The following is an 18,703-nucleotide window of genomic DNA, read 5'->3' on the forward strand; positions in this document are numbered from 1 at the left end:
AAGAGATACAAAAAAAAAAAGAAAAAAAAAAGTAAACTAATCACTCACAACACGCATTCCATACTGGGCATTTTTATAAATTGCTCAATATTAATACAAAATCCAGCTTTTAAATTAAAATATTCATAGCTATCATCAGTTTCTTTCATGGGGACATTTTTATTATGGCTTCACAAATAACTCTAGCGCCTTTATGAAATTTAGGGAAGAAAAATAAATGTTTGCAGCCCTTGTAAAGAAACAGTGATTTGCCAGGCATATAAACAGCGAGGGAGGAATTTATGATAAACATTCGTGTCGCGTAAAGACTGTGGCAAAGAGTTTCATTAAGGAGTTTGGGAAACTCACCCTTCCAATCCTTTCAAAGTGATGGATTCCTCTGCTCAAATCAATCCTCTGGCCATTGAATGACCACGAGAACAGCACGTCCAGGGAGGGGTCGTGGGACACCTGGCATGGCAGGACAATGCTCTCTCCAACTGTTGCATCTGTGTCAGAGGGGGGAATAGTGATGACAGTCCTTTCTGAGGAGACAAAAAAAAAATAATGTATTTTTAATTAAAATGCTTAGAAAAATAGCAGTTTTTGAAGGAGGTTTGTACCATTCAGGAAATGATTTCAAATTGATCCAAATGTTCTGTAATAAAGGCAATTGTCTCTAATATAGTGATGATTTTAGACCACTCCTATGGCTGCACCAGCCCCGTGACCATGTTGTGTGCCTGAGAGTGAGAGGATGTGAGAGGAACACCCTAAATTAGTTTATATTTATATTAGGAACACCCTAAATTATATTACTTCATAAAGCCCATAATCAATAGTTATGATTTCAGTCCAAAGCTACAGACTTGTCTCAAAAACCTGTCCGTGGCTCTCCAAACTTGAAGAATTCTCCTGGCCAAAAACTGCAGCAAATGCAAAACTGCTGCTCATCTCCACTTACTTTAGACATCAACATCCTTAACCTGTATTAATGTCAGTGGTATTTTACTCCACAGCACTGCTCAAGATACAGCTTCAAAGACATTCCCAGGCAGGAAAATTATTTATTTGATCATTTTTAACCCATTACATGGAGACCCAAGCTTGCAGCTCTTATGAAGGGAAGCATCAGCTCGCTGAAGGGGAAGGAAATGGGTTTATATGGCTTTACTTTTGTTGATATGACTGGCAGACTAGAGATTAGAGATAACAACCACTTTGTTGTAAGCAATTCCCTTGAATAAAGCTTTTGTGCATAGAAGTGTTATAAAGTGGTGAGAATTTAGACATATGTAGAAAATGAGAGCAGAATCACTTCAACAATATTAATATGATCTGAAAAGGATGTGAGAGGAGGAGAAGGAAAATCTGCATGAGCTGGGTTAGTTCAATGCTCATCACAGCTTAACTCCAGAATTTAGGTGTTGCTTAAATCACAGAATTCTGGAAAGGTTTGGGTTGGAAAGGACCTTAAATCTCATCCAGTGCCTCCTCTGCCATGGGCAGGGACACCTTCCACTGCCCCAGGGTGCTCCAAGCCCATCCAACCTGGCCTTGGACACTGCAGTTATCATAAGAAATCTCCTTTATTATTGGCCTGAGACTGTTTACCTCCACCAAATAAATCCTGAAAACTGTCCTTTTGGGAATTACACTGGGTTTGGGCATGAAGTGTCTTTTTTAGTAGTGATAACAAAAAATAAATTAATTTATTATGGCATTCCCATCCTCTTGCACCTCTTGTCGTATCCTCCTCATCCCCACTAATGCAGAATGTTCACTTGGGTGATATTTTTTACTTCTTTTATGGGCTTGTCCTCAAAACTTCCATCTCAAATACTTTTAAAAGCTTCTTAAAAGCTCTTGGTTCTGCCTTATCCATCTCTCTTGCTTAGCAACAGCAAACATGCAGTACATGGCAAGTCCCATTCCAGAGGAGAAAAGAGGGGAGATGTGAGTGCTGGAGGTGTAATAAAGACTTCTCCCACAAAGAATAAACAACTCAATGAGCAGCAATAAACTTAATTTGCACATTAGCTATGCTTTCCCAAGTTCTGACATTTCAGTTGAAAATAATGCTGAAGCAATGAGGCCTATAATTGAACAGCCCAAACTTCTCCAGAGGGGAAACAAAAACAAATGTTCCCTGCAAACAAGATCATTTTTATGCCATGTTGTTACTTGGTGTTTTAATAAACTTCATAAATGCCAAACAAAATAGGGTTTTTTTTTCATGGTTTAATGGCATTTTCCCATATTGCCACAATGTATGGGACATGTGGAAGGGGGAGAGCCTTAATGAAGTCAGAGCTGCAGAAACCCTGAAGTTCTTGGTGCTTTCATTGCTGGCTGTGCTGCAGCCCCATCTCAGGTCACACTTTGAGCTGTATCAGTGCTAATTGCTCTGTCGGAAGGTGAACATTAAAAAGATTTTTGCCAGATGCAGAGTTAAGGAGGAGGTCACACTGCAGGCTACCGCAACCGTTCTGATACTACTGAAAAGAAGGATATTAAAATAAAATAGTTACAAAATCAGAGAACCTTGGGTTGGAATGGTTTTTAAAGCTCATCTCGGTCCACAAAAGAAGGAAATACTGAAATACCTTTCACAATCAGGTTCCCTGAGTTTCTGGCAGTTCCAAACTCGTTTGTGGCTACACAAGTGTAAACCCCAGCATCCACCTTGGAGATGCTGGAGATCCTGAGGCTGCCATCCTCCAGGAACACCACCCTGGGGAAAAACAAACAAAATGGAATCACAGAATCCCAGAATGGCTTGGCTTGGATGGATCTTAAAGCTCATCCCACCCCTGCCATGGACGGGGACAGGGACACCTTTCACCATCCCAGCTTGTCCCAAGCCCCATCCAACCTGGCCTTGGACACTTCCAAGGATGGGCAATCCACAACTTTCCTGGGCAACAGTAGAAAAATAGAAATAAAAAAGACTCCTGGCAAAGGAATAGTAACAGAAATGCAGTGCTACTTTTAATATTTAAATGTTTCCATCATGATTTTTCTCTTCTACAGCAAGCTGAATATGTGTTAACCCATTTTCACCTCTTCTGCTTATTAATTTATATATTAGAAATGTTTTATTGGCAAACTGGGGTTGGTAATTCACTTTTCCAGGTGACTTTCTTACAGCAAAATCTGGTATTTCAGGAAAAAGTCAAAAGACTCAACTCACTACTTACTTGTGTTCTATTTTTACCATGGTTTTGTTGTTTTGTTTTTTTTTTGGTTTTTTTTTTTTTTTTTTTCAGATCCCAGTGCTCCTAAGCCAAGCTAAGGTTGTGTGCAAGCCCAGCTGCCCGTGGAGTTCTGTCAAGATTATTAAAAGATATTATCAGACTGTCTGAGATGCTCAAATGCCACCTCACAAGCCAAGGAGCCAAATCAAATCCATCACTGTCTCATGGGGCCCTCAAACCACCTTGGAGTCACTGAGTTGTTAATGTCAGTTTGCAGAGTATTGGGGAAATTGCATTTAATGCCAATTTCAGGATCACTCCTGGGTTTTATGGACAAAATTAATTTTTAGGCTTGTTCATATCTAATTTTTTCATGTTATTGGGATGCTTTAGGATGTAAGTCAGGACAAGGATTGGATATTATTTCCTTGGATAAGCTGACACTGTGCCTGGCACCCTTCTGCTGTCACATACAAGGGCAGGACTTCAGGATTTTGGGGATTTTCTACAGAATCACACAGAACACACACCTAAAAGTAGAGGATTTTCAAATCATAGCTGAATTAGCAGTGAACATTATCACAGAAAATATTATTCTGTTATATTTAGGGTTTTTTTCCCCTCCAGTTCTTCAACATTGACCTGCTGCACCTGGTAAATGTGGAGCTTGAACAGTTTTTTTCTGAATTTAGAAGAAATTTAGGACATGAAAGTCCTGCAAGTTTCATAAAAATGGGGTCAGGGTCTCTATGTTCATCTCCTCTTGCCACTAAGCTCAGTCCTCAACAGGCATCAGAGAATCTGCACCCAAATGCCACATTTCCTTACACTCAAAAAAATTCAGTGTAAGCCACAACTCCACAGGAAACCAGGCTCCATTCACTCACAGCAGCACTGCATCATTTTTTATATCCCTCATTTAATTGACATTTAACTCTAATACAAGGCTCCTTTCATAAAATAGAAAATACCTAATTCATGCATCACAGCTTGGGTATTTAATATTTATTACTAACAACATAAGATTGGGTGATGTACTGAATTATTAAAGGAAATGAACAATCACAAGAGCAGAAGTTGGAGCTGGCAGTAGCATCAGAACCATTAAACACACAAAAAACCCATCACAGTGTGTTTCTGTTTCCCATTCTGGCATTTATACACTTGTAACTGCAAGTGGAACACACATCAGACCTTGTCCTGCTCCTGTTACACCCTCCCAACAGCTCAGCTGGGAAGGAGGAGCACTAAACTTGGATTTCTGGTGATCTTCTCGCTTATCTCCCCCTAATTTCATGTCTCCCACCCTCATCTGACCTTTCCCTGCACAAAGATCTGCTCCTGAGCAGGGCAGGGTGGATTTAGGAGCAGGACAGGCAGAGATGTCCCTGTGGTGCTGCTGTCCCTGGGCTGTGCAGTTGGGAGGGGAAGGGATTTAGGCTTGAGTGAAAAATCTTTGTTTCCTTGGCAATAATCACCAGGTACTGCAGCAGCTCTGGGTCTGCCACTTGTGCTACAGTGAGGAAATAAGTTCAGGTTTAATAATCCATCATATTGAACAGGAGCAGAGCAAAACAGGAGGAAGCAAAGCCCCCTCCTCAAGACAGACATGTATCAGCTGAAGGGATGTGCCAGGGGGGTTCAGGTTGGATTTTTGGGAAAGGCTCTTCCCCCAGAGGGTGCTGGCACTGCCCAGGCTCACCAGGGAATGGGCACAGAGGCTGCCAGAGCTTCAGGAGGGTTTGGAAAACCCTCCCAGGGATGCCCAGGGTGGGATTGTTGGGGGGACTGTGCAGGGCCAGGAGCTGATTCTTGGCACCTGGGGCAGTGTTTCTGATCCTTGTGGATCCCTTCCAACTCAGGATATTCCATGATTCTGTGATCCCATGAACTGTCTGTGCATCAACACGGAGCCCTGGCTCCTCTCCCTCTGTAGGGACACACCTATGACTGTTCCAAAGGCAGCTTTGAACATGAAGAAACATTTCCAAGTATTCCTCTTCTGCCTCTGCAATATTTTTTGCATTAATGACATGTTTCTTCCCATCAGCTTGCACCAATCACCAGAAAAACTGCTGGTGATAAAATAGGGGATGCAATTGAGTGGCTGGGTAACATATGGTGCTCATCAAACAGTATCCAAAGAGATTCCAGTGTGAATCAGCAAATGTTCATAAATTGGCTACCTGAATAATAATTCATAACAAGCCACCTTGGTGTCTTTCTCTCCATCAAATATTGATGACCTGTTACTTTTACTGCAGTTGCACCTAAAAGCTCTGAGGTGCAAATTAAAATCCAGAAGTGGCATATAGCAAAAAAATAAATTAAAAAAAAAAAAAAAAACCAATCTCCAATCCCAAAAGCTTCAATGTAGGTAAATACACAGGAAAAAAAAAAAAAAACAAAACAGTCTGTAAAATACAGAATAGCAAAGGGGTAAAGCTTTGAAAGCTCTATCTTAGCCCCTGTGGATTCTGGTTACAGCTTTTCCACTGAAGTTTGGTCATGCCTCAGATTTTTCATCCCTGTATTCTTCATGATGAATTGAGACCTTGATAATTCCCATCTCTCTCATTTAGCCACTAAGAGGGGTTTGTACCCACTCAGGAGCTGACAGTGTCACGTTTGATCTGAAGAAATGCTGTTCTGAAACAATATTTCAATGGCTGGGCAGGCTGAGGATGGAATGGCTCTTTTAATGGATCAAAAACGAGCTTAGCAGAGAGAAAATCTGCTAAATAAAAGCTCCTGAGTTGTTTGAAACAGGTCACGCTACCTAACAACAATTACAGCGAGCAGTAAATAAGACACTCAGGCAGAATTTGTGTAAGAGTACAAAGGACTCCAGAGTAATTAGTTTAGTGGGGAAGGGAATGGAAAAAAAGGTTAAAAAAGTGAGAAATTTCCAACTGTCCTGAGGTCTGTGACAGGAGAGGGACGGGAAGACAGAGCACAGCAGAAAATCAAGATGATGCATTTGAAAAGCCAGAAGAAAAACAACAATGCCCTCTGAAATGCTGCCCCAGGTGCCAAGAACAGCAACGTTGCCCTAAACTCCCTCAGAGCCAGGACTTTGTGCCCGGGGTGGGTTCAGAGGGGCTGCACTTCGTCCTCTCCCATTTCTCTCCCAAATCAGGGAGCTGTGATGCAGAAGGCCATGGGAATATTACCTTTAATGGGCTTTGCATCAAGCTCTGACAAATGGTTTAAAAAGAAGCTGTGAAAGGCACGTCTCACCTGCTGAAAGGCTTGCAGGAAACCATTCCTTTTCACAACATTTGAGGCTGTGTGAAGGCTATAGATAATAATTCTTAGCAGCTGCATCACAAGACAAGGTAATTCCAAGTGCTGTGAGGAGACAGAAAAGTTTAACTTGTCCAACACAATGCAAGGAGAATATTTTGTCTGCCAGGAAAACTGGCCTTCTCTCAATAAGTAAATAAGTGCCTGTCAAAGGCCCAAAAGCACGAGATGTGAAGCAGATCTGACAAATGCAGCGCTGTGAAAGAAGGAGGAGAAGGAAGAACTCAGGGCCCAGCTGGGTTCATAAAGCTCTGAGGCAGCAAGGGATTGCTTAAACCCAGGCCTAACTCTAGGCTGGCATCTCTGATTTAAAAATGCTTAAATCTTGATCAGAGTCCTGCTTTCTCCTGTGCTCCTGCCTGGTGCTACCTCTGGGTGAGCAGCTCAGTTAAAGCAAGCTGGTGTGAGCAAAAGAAGAGATGAAAATCCAGTTCTGACTATTCATGCAAAGTTCCTGCACACCAGGACGAATTGGGAATACACAGAAATATTATTCCATTTAGAATTGTGGAATGGTTTGGGTTGGAAGGGACCTTAAAGATCGTGCAGTTCCATGGGCAGGGACACCTTCCACTGTCCCAGGCTGCTCCAAGCCCTGCCCAGCCTGGCCATGGACACATCCAGGGATCCAGGCACAGCCCCAGCTGCTCTGGGCACCCTGTGCCAGCGTTTTGTCACCAGCAGTGTAAAATATTTCTTCCTCATTCCTAATCTAACCTGACCCTCTTTTACTTTTGAAATTGAAATTGAAATTCCCCTCTGAGTGACTCCATCAGCAGATGAGATGAGGTGAGCACCATGTGCAGGGAGGGAAAACAAACAGCTTCCCCGGGATCTGCTGGAGTCAGAGCTCCATGTGATGTTCAAAAAGAAGAGTTTGCAAAGTTTGTGCAGAAGCCAGAGGCTGTGGGGAAGAGGTGAGAGCTCATTAAAATTGTCACACATACTTTTTAAGTAAAGAACTTGAGAAATCAAGCAGGGATGATAGGTACAGCTTTTAATTAACCAGGCCAAACAAACCATCTCCGAAAGTGTTGTCTCATGTGAACAAAAGATTGTTGATGGCTATTTGCTTTGATCTTAAGAGCATGAAAGAATAATATGTATTTAACAAGGCTGATAGAAGAAATAAAATCTGAGAAAAGAAAGAAGTGTCAAGTCATTAGATTTAAAAGTGCAGCAGGGGTAGCTTTGTGCACTGCTGCATTGTTCAGCCAATCTGTTTTTGGGAGAGGGGGGGATGTTAATTCATGGATATGAAATGCATGGATTCAAACAGCAAAGGGCTTTGAAATCCCCATCAAAATCTTGAGCTGGATCCATGTAAAACTGGGGGGATTCTGCAGCTTTCAGCGCTGCCAGAAGGGCAGCTCTCCCTTCAAGGGTGTAACTCTTTTCCAAATAAAGTAACCCTGATACTTTGTGAAGATTCCCTCTCCTTGTCTCCTGTCTGCCTCTAACATCTGACACCTCCCAGCATTATTGAAGCCTCATCACGGCACTGTGCTGATAAAAAGAGAGGAATCTGGATCTGATGAAATCAGAGGCAAAGTAATTTTTATTATCTGAGAAATCCTATTTGAAACCATGTCTGCTCAGCCTCCCTCTGCTGCTCAGGAGCAAACCTCTTCTTTATTTTCCAGGCTGTGCAAAGATATATTGTTTATAAATTTCTCCAGACATGCTGCCAGACACTGAGACAATATCTGACTCCTCTAATTTTACCAAGATTGAGGAGCAGGAGAGGCTGCATTAAAAACTACAAAGGGAAGTGAGTGAGGGGCAGAAAAGATGAGCACAACTCCCAGATGACTCGGAATTAGCAGTGATTTATGCGGATGGAAATGTGAGTAAAGTTTGGCTGAGTGAATGACTTGTCCCTGCTGCTGACAGCCCTGGTATTTTTGAAAAGGTCCCACTGAATCCCATCTGAGATCTGACTGTCTGTATCATATGTTAATGATCTTTGTACCTGTTTATTCTATTCTGAGCATAATTTGTATGCTAATAGTGTTGCCATTTAATAAACTGCGCTTAAAAGATTTTCCTTATCTGCATGTTGATATAAATGAGCTTCAGGGTTGACTGACAATTAACTGGAAATCAAATAAATGTCATTATAATCTTTTAACTATTTGGATCAAAACAAAATTACACAATCCAGCAGAATAGTCTTATTAAAATATTGTAGAGAAGAACATGATTAGAAATTATAAAACGTGACACTAGAACTCTTCCGTCATATTTCTTAAAATTCTCCCCTCTTCCTAAAAATAGAATTTTTGCATCAAATCCCTGCAATTGGGACCACAAATATTTATTTATGTAAATATATACAGCCATCTGAACTGAGCTGTACTCCATCATACAGATTCCAGAGAAAACACAGGATTTTCAGGAGCTGCCTTTAACTTAAAATAGCAAAAATTGTTTTGCCCTGTCTGTAATGTACTCAAGGATTAAATGTGAGGCAGATGTTCCTCTGTGGTGGCCAAAGGAAAAAAGTGACAAAAGCACCCAAATGTGCCCAAATGTCTTGTAGTGATACATCCCAGAACTGGCAGCCAGTACTGGGCAACGGCACCTCTGTGTGTGAGGGAAAGAAAAGCAGAAAAGGAGCAGAACTGCCAAATAAAACAGCTGCCAGTTTCTTTATCTTCCAAGTTCTGCTGGTTTTATGAAATCTTTGTAACTCCACTACATCAGACAAAAGCTCTTCCAGGGCAGGTTGGGGTGTCCACACTGCCACTATTCTGACCCCACCATTAATCATCATTTTTATGATCCAGACACTATCAGGAGCTCTGACTCAGCCCTTCACACAAAAAAAAAAATCACTCCAGATGTAAAACTAAGCCCTTAATATGGGATTTAAGTAGAGTTTAACCAGTACAGAAGGCCCTGGATTGCCCTCTGCGTGGGAGGTTTCATTCACTTGCAGGAAGCTGCTTCCCTCTCTGCTTGTCAGAACACATTTCAGAAGCACAAGGACATAAAACCTGCTGGTAACCTTAAGGAATTCTGTCCAGACAACAAGCAGCTGACACCAGCATGGTCCTGCTTGGATTTCAGAACCCCTGGAATAGAATCAGAGACCAAAAATCCCCAAAACAGAATCACAGAATGCCAGGATGGTTTGGAATGGAAGGGACCTTAAAGCTCATCCCATTCCACCCCTGCCATGGGCAGGGACACCTTCCACTGTCCCAGGGTGCTCCAAACCCCATCCAGCCAGATCAATCACCTCTAATTTCTTGTGCCTGTTGGTTGGGCTCCCTGTGGACCTGCAGGAAACCTGGGACAATCCTCCCTGGGCTGGTGAATTTAAGCCCAGTTTGAGTGACAGCAATGGGGACTGGGTGTGGTTCACTGAAGCCCTGGACCCACATCCTTGCATAGAAAGTTTCTGTCTTTTTGATGTGTTAGTCACATTCTGTCACTTGTGTGTGTCCCTTCAGCTTTTCCTTTCCTTTTCCAGAGCTCCCTTTCACTGAAAATCCAAGATTTTTCCACTCTTGTGGAAAAGGAGCAATGAAAGAGCAACATTCCTTTGTCTCCCAAAATCTTAAACCAGAGCTTCTTGTGGCCTCCTGCAGATCCTTCAGGTTGGCCAAGCATCAGCAGCTTTTCCAAGGTGCTCTCACTCACATGACCCTTCCCACTCCAAATGACCCAGAAATCCCTCCCTGGAAGATTCTTTGTTCATCATTCCTGGAAATTGCCTGGCTGCAGTCCCTGGGGGCATGTTTTCCAAATCTGGTGCATGTTTTCCAAATCTGGTGCATTTTTTCCCAAATTTGGTGCATGATTTCCAAATTTGGGGCAGGTTTTTCAAATCTGGTGCAGGTTTTCCAAATCTGCTGCAGGTTTTCTAAATCTGGTGCATGTTTTCCATCCCACACTGGCATTTTTGTTGCTGCAGCAATACCATCAGCAGCAATTATGTGCATGGCAGCACAACTTGGAGTGGAAGAGAAGCACAGAAGGTAGAATTCTCTCATTACTTTTTTTCCTGCAAACTCCTAATTAGGAACCTTGATTCCCAGCCTGCTCAGTGGAAAAAATCCAATGAGATTATCTGGCTTTGGATGGAGTCCTGAACATCCATCAGAAAATATTCATGGGGCAGGGACAGGACACGACCTGGAAGAGGGAGAGGGCACAGCACTGGCACTCACTGGATGTTGGGTCATTGCAATTCCTCGTGACAGGGAAGAGTGACAGATTTCCTGGGACATCTCAGTCCCTTGGAAAGGCTCCCCTTAACAGTGCTGTCATGACTTGAGTGGGAACAATTTCAAATTGCATTGGAGAGGTGTCCTGCAGAGGGGAGTTGTAATAAATCCTCTTTCTCACGTGAGAACATCTGCTTCATTTACTTCCTCCATGCTCCCATTATCTGGTGTGCTAAACACTGGCACTGAGCACTCAGCAGTGCAGGGTGAAATTAGGTTCATTGGCTTGTTCCGTTGTGAAACTCTCCAAGAAGAGAGAAAAGAAAGGAAAAACCCTTTTCTCCTGTCTTCCCCTGTACCAATATCCTCTGGCTGCTGCCTGGGTCAGGTAGCAATGGGGGTCCCCTCCTGCCTCCTCGTTACTCTGCAGTGCCTTGACTTCAAATGGAAACAGAACAGAGGGAGAAGAAAGGGGAGAAACAAAGGAAAATGAGATAAAGAAGGAAAAATAAAGTTTTTTTTTTTTTTTCTTCTCATCATCTGCGCTCGTTCTTCCTTCTCCTTTTCTCCCTCCTCATCTTTCAGTCAAATTTTCCATTCCCCTGCCTTCACTCTCAGCATGGGGAACAAGAATAAAATAACCAGAAAGATGGAGAAGAGGGAAAGACTGAAGGTACTTCAGGAGAGTTTGGGGTGTTTTCTGACAACCCTTTGCCTGTAAAACTTCTCTTCTGCCAACATCACCAGTTCTGGTGACTCCTGTGGGTGCTGCATTGTGTGAGGTTCCTCCCAGATCCAGTGGCACCGTTCAGGGGGCAGCACTGGAAAATGCCCACAACCAACACCAAAACCAGGCAAACCCCAAAACCAGACAAACTTCCCTGCTGAGAGCAAATAAATCCTCAGCAAATGCATTGGAACTGCCTCTCCCAGTTCTCTGCAATTCCCTTCTCTTTTCTGTCTGAAACCAGGACCACTGTGGTGCCAGCACTGGATATTTTTAGCTAGAAAATACTTCCTGCAGCTCTCAGCATTCCCGGAGGAATGGTGTGATGGTGGGGTTTGTCTGGTTAGCACCAAATGTGCTGTGACACTGGGTTTTCAGAGATAAAAACCACCTCTAAACAGCAACCCCAGGTTTTGTAGGAGTTTTCAAGTCTTAAAGAGTAACTTCAGACCAAACACTGGAGGCAGGCAGGTAAATCTGTGCTTTTGATTCCTGTCAATCTGGCTGTAAGCAAGGAATGGAGCTGAAGTGATGAATCAAATTTAGCAGAGGTGGAATCAATCCCATTGGTTCTCCAGGCAAAAGTGGGATTTCATCAACAGATAAGCTTAATTTGTATTCGTGTTGACTTTCAGCAGTGGTGTCTGAGATAGCTGGAATTGCTCTGATTGCTGATGCCCACACTTCAAGTGCTCTATTTAAATATTAAAATAGGAAATGAACTTCTTTACAAGCACACAGACTCTGATAAGATAGAAGGGTTAAGGCATCTCATCAAAGCTATGCAAAGCTCCTCGTGGTGGAGAAGCAAGGAGGATAAAAACAGAGACACGAGGATAAAAACAGAGACACGTTTAATCCAGACTTCAAAAATCAGATTTAAAAATAAAATAATAGTAAAATTAATATCCCAGTGCTATTCACCCAGCTGCATTGCTGTAGAAAGCTGGGAATAGAACAGTAAATTCTGGAATATCATAAGAAAAATAGATTTTATATGGAACTTGGTACCTGCATGCAAATACCTGGGGAATTTTATGTGCAAGCAGTGGGTGAGGAAAGCAGGGTAGTTTGTGGCACTAAGCAGCCTGACTCCTCTTTGCCTATGCTACTCATCTGCTTTGACTTCAAGGCAGCTGAGGGTTTTTTCAGACACTGTGGATGGGTTTCATTCCCTCAGCTTTGCTCATCTGAGTTTGGTGTCTCATTTGAGAGGGAGGCACCTGCCAAGAACAAGTAAATAACTCCCTTAGGCTGCATATCGACTTCAGCTAAAGAATAGTCAAGTGCCATCAATCTCCTCCTTTGTTAGCAGACTAGTGTAAATTTTAGAATTTTCTATCCATTTGGTTTGATTCCTCCCCAAGCAGATTTTTTTATTTATTTTTAAGGATAATGGATATTCTGAAGCGAAACCAACAGCATTGACATTCTGGTAATTGAAATGTTTCCCTGAAGTTTGCTGAACTGTCCTGACACATTTCTGCTCAAATTGGTTGGAGCTGAAACGTTGTTTCACAGACAATGCATTTTGTGAGCTGTGTTTGATCAGGGCATTGAGTGAGGACCTCTCTTGTTTACCAAATAATCACAGGAGAAGCTGAGCTGGGAGGGACCCACAAGGATCAGAGTGCCACTCCAAAATCCCACCCTGAGCATCCCTGGGAGGGTTTTCCAAACCCTCCTGGAGCTCTGGCAGCCTTGGGACCGTGCCCATTCCCTGGACAGTGCCCAGCACCCTCTGGGGGAAAGAACCTTCCCCAAAAATCCAACCCAAACCTGTCCTTGTCACAGAGATTGGAGCTGCTCCTCAGGAGGAGCTGCAGACTTTTTAAGTCCCTGTTTGTCTAATTCCATCCACAGACACAAAACAATCCTTTTCCCAAATAACAAAAAAAAAAAAAAAAAAAAAATAAAAAAAAAAAAAAAAAAAAAAAAAAAGTTTAAATGTGTTCAAATGCTGCTGGTTTTGGAATCTGGCTGTGAGCAGTGGAGGAGCAGAAGGAAAGCACAAGCAAGGGGTGGCCCTGAGTGCTCAGAGGGTGGTGGGAGAACAGATCCTGAGGAAACCTGCTGGGTCCTGGCTGTTCCCCTGGGAGCAGGAGAGCCCCTCGAGCCTGGGCTCCAAGGGGCAGCTCCAAGAACTCAGCAATTCCCAGATAACTCCCCCACCCATCACAACATCTGCTCCCCTCTCTTCCCACAGTGTTGATGAAATCCAGCTTCCCACCTCATTGTTTTCCCATGTTTCCTCTGAGTACTGGCAATAACCTGAGTGTAAAACACCAAAACCAAGTGTGCCACAGGACTCAGAATTCACCAGCTTTATTTATGGCAGAGGATCCACTCCCATCCTTCACAGAGCTGGGACTGAGCTGTGTCCTACAAGCAAAACTTGGAGCCAACAAGTATTGAGCATATTTTATGATCTCTAAACATACTTCTTGCCCGGGCCCCCAAAAACAATTTAAATTATGAATATTTGCTTATTACTGATTATTAATGCATGGAAAGTGCTGTATATGACTAATGCATTCTTCCAGCCTACCTCATTTCTCAGTTTTCCCTCAGCTCTCCTCATTGAAATTCCGAGTGAAGTGAATCCCATATGTTTCCACGCATGCACTGCAGTGCTTGGGGATCCTCAGCCCAGGCTGGGGGAATAGCACCTCTCTCTGGCAAAGCAAAACCAGGCCCAATTCCCTTTCATTAAAATGCTTCCATCAAGAGGAATTTTTATAAAATAAGTTTTCCATGAGAATCCCAAATCTGAATTCACCGAAGGCACAAAGACAGACGTTTGTGATGAGATCGGTGTCTAGACTTGAAAACTTGTTTTATTTAATATATGAATTGTTCCTTTCTTCTCTTCTGTTTCCTCAGTTGGATACGAGGGGATAGCAGCGAGAAGAGAGATGAAGAAAACTCCTGTTGCATGCACTGAGGATGTGACACTCATGAAAATAGCTGAAATCTGTGTCAGACTCCACGGGAAGGGAGTCTGGAGCAAGAAGCTTGGTTTTTGTTGTGCTTCTTTGCTACACTGAGCTAAAACCCACAGCACACGCCAGGAAAAGTTCTTTATTCCACAAAGGCCAAACAGCTGTCTCTCGCAGAAGTGGCATTGCTCCCCAAACCCCATTTCTCCAGATTTTGACCCAAAGAAGAAGGGTAATTGCCCAAGAGAGCACCTGAAGCTGAACTGGTGGATATCACATGAGGAGGGAGCAGGGAAAACCATCCAGGAGGAGCCAGCTGTGAGATTTCTCTTGGATTCCTGCAGCTGATTACCTGGAATTCCCTCTCTCAGGTGCCAGCACCATGGACCATGGATAATTCCCATTACTCAGGGTCTGAGCCCTGCCAGTAAGGGTGGAATGGAGTTCTTGCTGAAAATTTGGAAGGGAAACATTCAACGGAGAGGGCTGGGAACAACAAACAGATCTGGTACTGGTATGTTCAGGCTTTATTTCACCATCTAACATTAAAAAAATTATTCTTTTGGCATTTTCTGCAGGATTTACATGTGTGCTTCAGGTGCAATAAAGTGTTTTACAGAAATGAGAGCAGACAAACTGCTGAAGAGCTGAGCAATGGGGGTTGGAGCCACAGAAAGGATGGGAAAGACAAATGGGGCTGGAGAAAACTCTGCCCTGAAGAGGGGACTGAGGGCTAAGGACTTTCACTGCTGAAATCTGGCAAGAAATGCAGAAAATTGCCCTTCAAAAAATTCTACTATATTTTTCAGGGAGCAGGGGCCCAAATACTGCAGCTTTGTAAACTTAAAAATTACCTCACTAACTCAGAAGAAATCTAATTTAAAATATTTAATAGGGGAACTATTAATATGGAAAATTTAATAATAAGTGCTCCTATTTAGCACACTTCTCTTTACACACTTACAAACCGAATTTAATATAAAGGAAAGTTCTCCTGTGATATCATGAGTTCAGCTGATCAGGGAGAGTGGTTACCACATATTCAGGACTATCAGGAATAAACTATTATCAGGAGTGAAAAGAAAAAGATGAAAATGAAGGAATATTCTTCCCCCTTTGGGTGGAATAGGTCTGGTTTCACTATTTCTTTAACAAAAGGTTAAATTTTTCTAAATAATTTAAAAGCAGCTGCATAATCTGACTTATTTAAGAATGAGCCCATCACAGTTCAGCTGCCAGAACTGGAAGGGATTGGTTTCTCCTTTTTTTAGCAACTATAACCCTACCAAATATTTTTAAAAAGGCCAATAAAAGAGCCCATAAAGGTTATAATTGCAGCACGATAAAAATGGGAGCAGAAATAGGCTTTGTCAGGGTTTAATCATATCTGTGGAGAAAGGCAGACCATGTTCCCTCTCTTTTTATGTGTAATTCCAGCACTTTAATTAGCCATGTACTTTACAGCCACACAAACCCTTATTTCATTTTGTTTTCATTTTGTCAGGGAGATCTCTGGACTAACACTGTACTGATGATTTATTTCCCATCCTTTTTAAACCACGGCATTAGCCAGTTTGTCATTTAATAATCAAACAGCCTCATAAATTCCACTTTGCACCAGTGGCCACAGTGGCAATAATGTGCATGCAGAGATTTTAAACTCTGTCTCCTTTGTAAATCCTGCTCCTGTTATTTGCTCCTGCCCAGCAGCAGGAGCCTTCTGGGATACTCAGAAATTACAGTGTGCTCGGGATTATTGTTAGTAAATTAATACAGGAGCACAAGTAAATGCTGTACGGAGTGCGTAAATATTTCTTTTATCAGTAAATCAGGTGGGGAATATCAGAGTAGTGGAACCTGAAGATCCAGGCTTAGTTCAGCCTCTGAAATAGGCAATACAATCAAAATACAATCTGAAGACAAATAAAGATTTGATTAAACATTGGTTAAAAAAGTGTTTTCCATCATGAGCGGCTAAAATGAAAATAAAATGGCCACTACTAAAGGGGGGAAAAGCCATTGGAAAGTGCTCTATGGCCATGGGATGGATTGCTCACCCAAATTTCTCTGTTCCATTGGCAGCACCTATGTACAATTCTCAGATTTGCTCCTTCTTTCATAAATACTCCTGTGATTTATCCAACTTGTACATTCCTGCAGCGTGGCACAGGGAAACAATTCTGTGTGCTACAGTTTGGGATAATGTTTTAGAGAATTATCATCATTTTAAGTCTGATGTGACCCAAAGTAACCTCGTTGAGCAAGTGGTCCTGTGTGAAAATCTGGTGTTCCATTGCCAGAGCTTCATGAATTACTGATTATAGATTTCAGAGGCTGACAACAGAATGTGACGAGAGAGGGTTGCTGTTATATTTGTGAACTGAAAGAGATGCTGAGAAGGACTCTCAGACATTCTCAGCACTTCTGAAGACACTGCTGCCCATTTCATCCATCTGTCTCCATTTGTGTATGGAAATATCCTCAGGCCTGTACGTTACATACAATATCCCTCATTTCTGTCAGTAAGACCCTTTGATTTTAATATTCCCCCATTTAATTGCCACTGGCGTGGAATTACAGAATGATAGAAAAGCCTGAGCTGGAAGGACCCAGCGGGATCGTGGAGTCCAACTCCATGGGGATTGTCCACCCCAGCAATGCCACCCTGTGCCTGAGGGCATTGAAACACAACAGTGGAGATGCCTCCTGGCAGCTCAGCAGTGAGGAATTAGCCCTCACACACCCCACCTGACCCAAACCTGTTGGCGAGGGCGTGTCACTGCTGGGCCAGCGGCTCAGTCCTGCCTGAACGGGAGCGACAGGCCAGGGGGGCCGGGGGTTATTGTACAGCCTGTACAGCTGCACAGCAATTCTGCCTCAGCCTGGGGGCACATCCAACCTCCCTGGCTGTCTCACAGAATCACAGAACCATGAGGATGAAAGAGACCTCTAAGATCATCAAGTCCAACCTGTGACCCAACACCTCAACCAGACTATAGCACCAAGTGCCATGTCCAGTCTTTTCTTAAACACATCCAGAGATGGTGATTCCACCACCTCCCTGGGAAGACAATTCCAGTACTTTATCATTCTTTCAGTGAATTTTTTTTCCTAATATCCAACCTTCACCTTCCCTGATGTAGCTTGAGGCTGTGTCCTCTTGTTCTGTCAGTGCTGCCTGGTGGAAGAGACCGACCCCACCTGTCTGCACCTCCCTTCAGGGAGTTGTGGAGAGCAATGAGCTCACCTCTAAGCCTCCTCTTCTCCAGGCTAAACACTCCCTCAAACGTTCCTCACAGGGTTTGTGTTCCAAGCCCCTCACCAGCCTCGTTGCCTCCTCTGGACGTGCTCAAGCATCTCAACGTCCTTCCCAAACTGAGGGGCCAGAACTGGACACAGCACTCAAGGTGCCGTCTCACCAGTGCCGAGTACAGGGGGAGAATGACCTCCCTGCTCCTGCTGGCCACACAATTCCTACTGCAGGCCAGGATGCCATTGGCCTTCTCATGAAGCTGATTCCCTCCAGCCCCGTGGCTGGCCGTGGATGAAGTGATGCTGAGCACAAGCGTAAGGACCGCGCCATCATCGCCCGCGTGGATTCGCTCCGGCCCGGCGCTCACCCCGCTTTGTACCCACAGAGATCCACTGAAAGACAAACAGGCCTCTGGCATTCCCACCAACGAGCTGCCAAAAGCAATCCTGAGCCAGCTGTGCTTCAATCAGCTTTAGATGATGTCAAAACAGGGAAAATTCAGCAGCCCAGTCGCTGGTTGCTGCCCGTACCTTTTGTTCTGGCGCAGAACCTCCGAGCCCTTTCTCCAGGAAACAACAGCTCTGGGAGCAGCACTGGGTTTACAACTGATAGTAACTTCCCCTCCAACTTGAACAACAGACAGCTTCTTCACGGGGTTTTGGGAAAAATCGGGGGCTGCAGCTAAAGAGAGAGAAGGAAGAAGAGATTTACTAAATGAACTTGTTAAATTCTTCTCTTTGAGTTCAGAAGATTCAATGATTGTTTTGGTTTCTATACTTCTGCAAAAGTAAATCTAAATCTAACATTAAAAATGTATCTAAGTACCAGAGAATCTAATTCTGTTTCTAAAGCTGTCTACCTAGAACTGTGTGCTCTGACAAACTTTCCTGAGGAAATCTGGAGACTGGGAGAACTGGTCTGTCCATGATGGAAGACAAGATTCCCGAGCAGGATAAACCTCACACTCCCGATCCAGCCACAAATATTCATCTGCAGAGAGTATTCTGTCACAAGCACAGTTCTACTCCGGCTTTCTTTTCATAGACCTACTCTGTTTTCTGAAAATATGTTTATTTTTCCAGCAGCTTATGTGACAATTCACTCTTGAACAAGGGGAAAACACAAGA

The 18,703-nt window shown here is 43.2% G+C and overlaps 1 protein-coding gene across 1 annotated transcript in view; it reads right to left on the reverse strand.

Moving 5' to 3' along the window:
• LOC128814001 (contactin-6-like) overlaps nt 1–18,703 on the reverse strand; it is a 125,554-nt gene that overhangs the window by 15,434 nt on the left and 91,417 nt on the right. Inside the window, exons 11-13 of the mRNA XM_053989503.1 lie at nt 18,107–18,257; nt 2,586–2,713; nt 349–524 (exon numbers count right to left, since the gene is read on the reverse strand). Of these exons, the coding sequence (XP_053845478.1) occupies nt 349–524; nt 2,586–2,713; nt 18,107–18,257 (455 nt within the window). The remainder of the gene's footprint in view (nt 1–348; nt 525–2,585; nt 2,714–18,106; nt 18,258–18,703) is intronic.

The sequence above is a fragment of the Vidua macroura genome, chromosome 13 (genome assembly GCF_024509145.1).
Source record: "Vidua macroura isolate BioBank_ID:100142 chromosome 13, ASM2450914v1, whole genome shotgun sequence".
Taxonomy (NCBI): domain Eukaryota; kingdom Metazoa; phylum Chordata; class Aves; order Passeriformes; family Viduidae; genus Vidua; species Vidua macroura.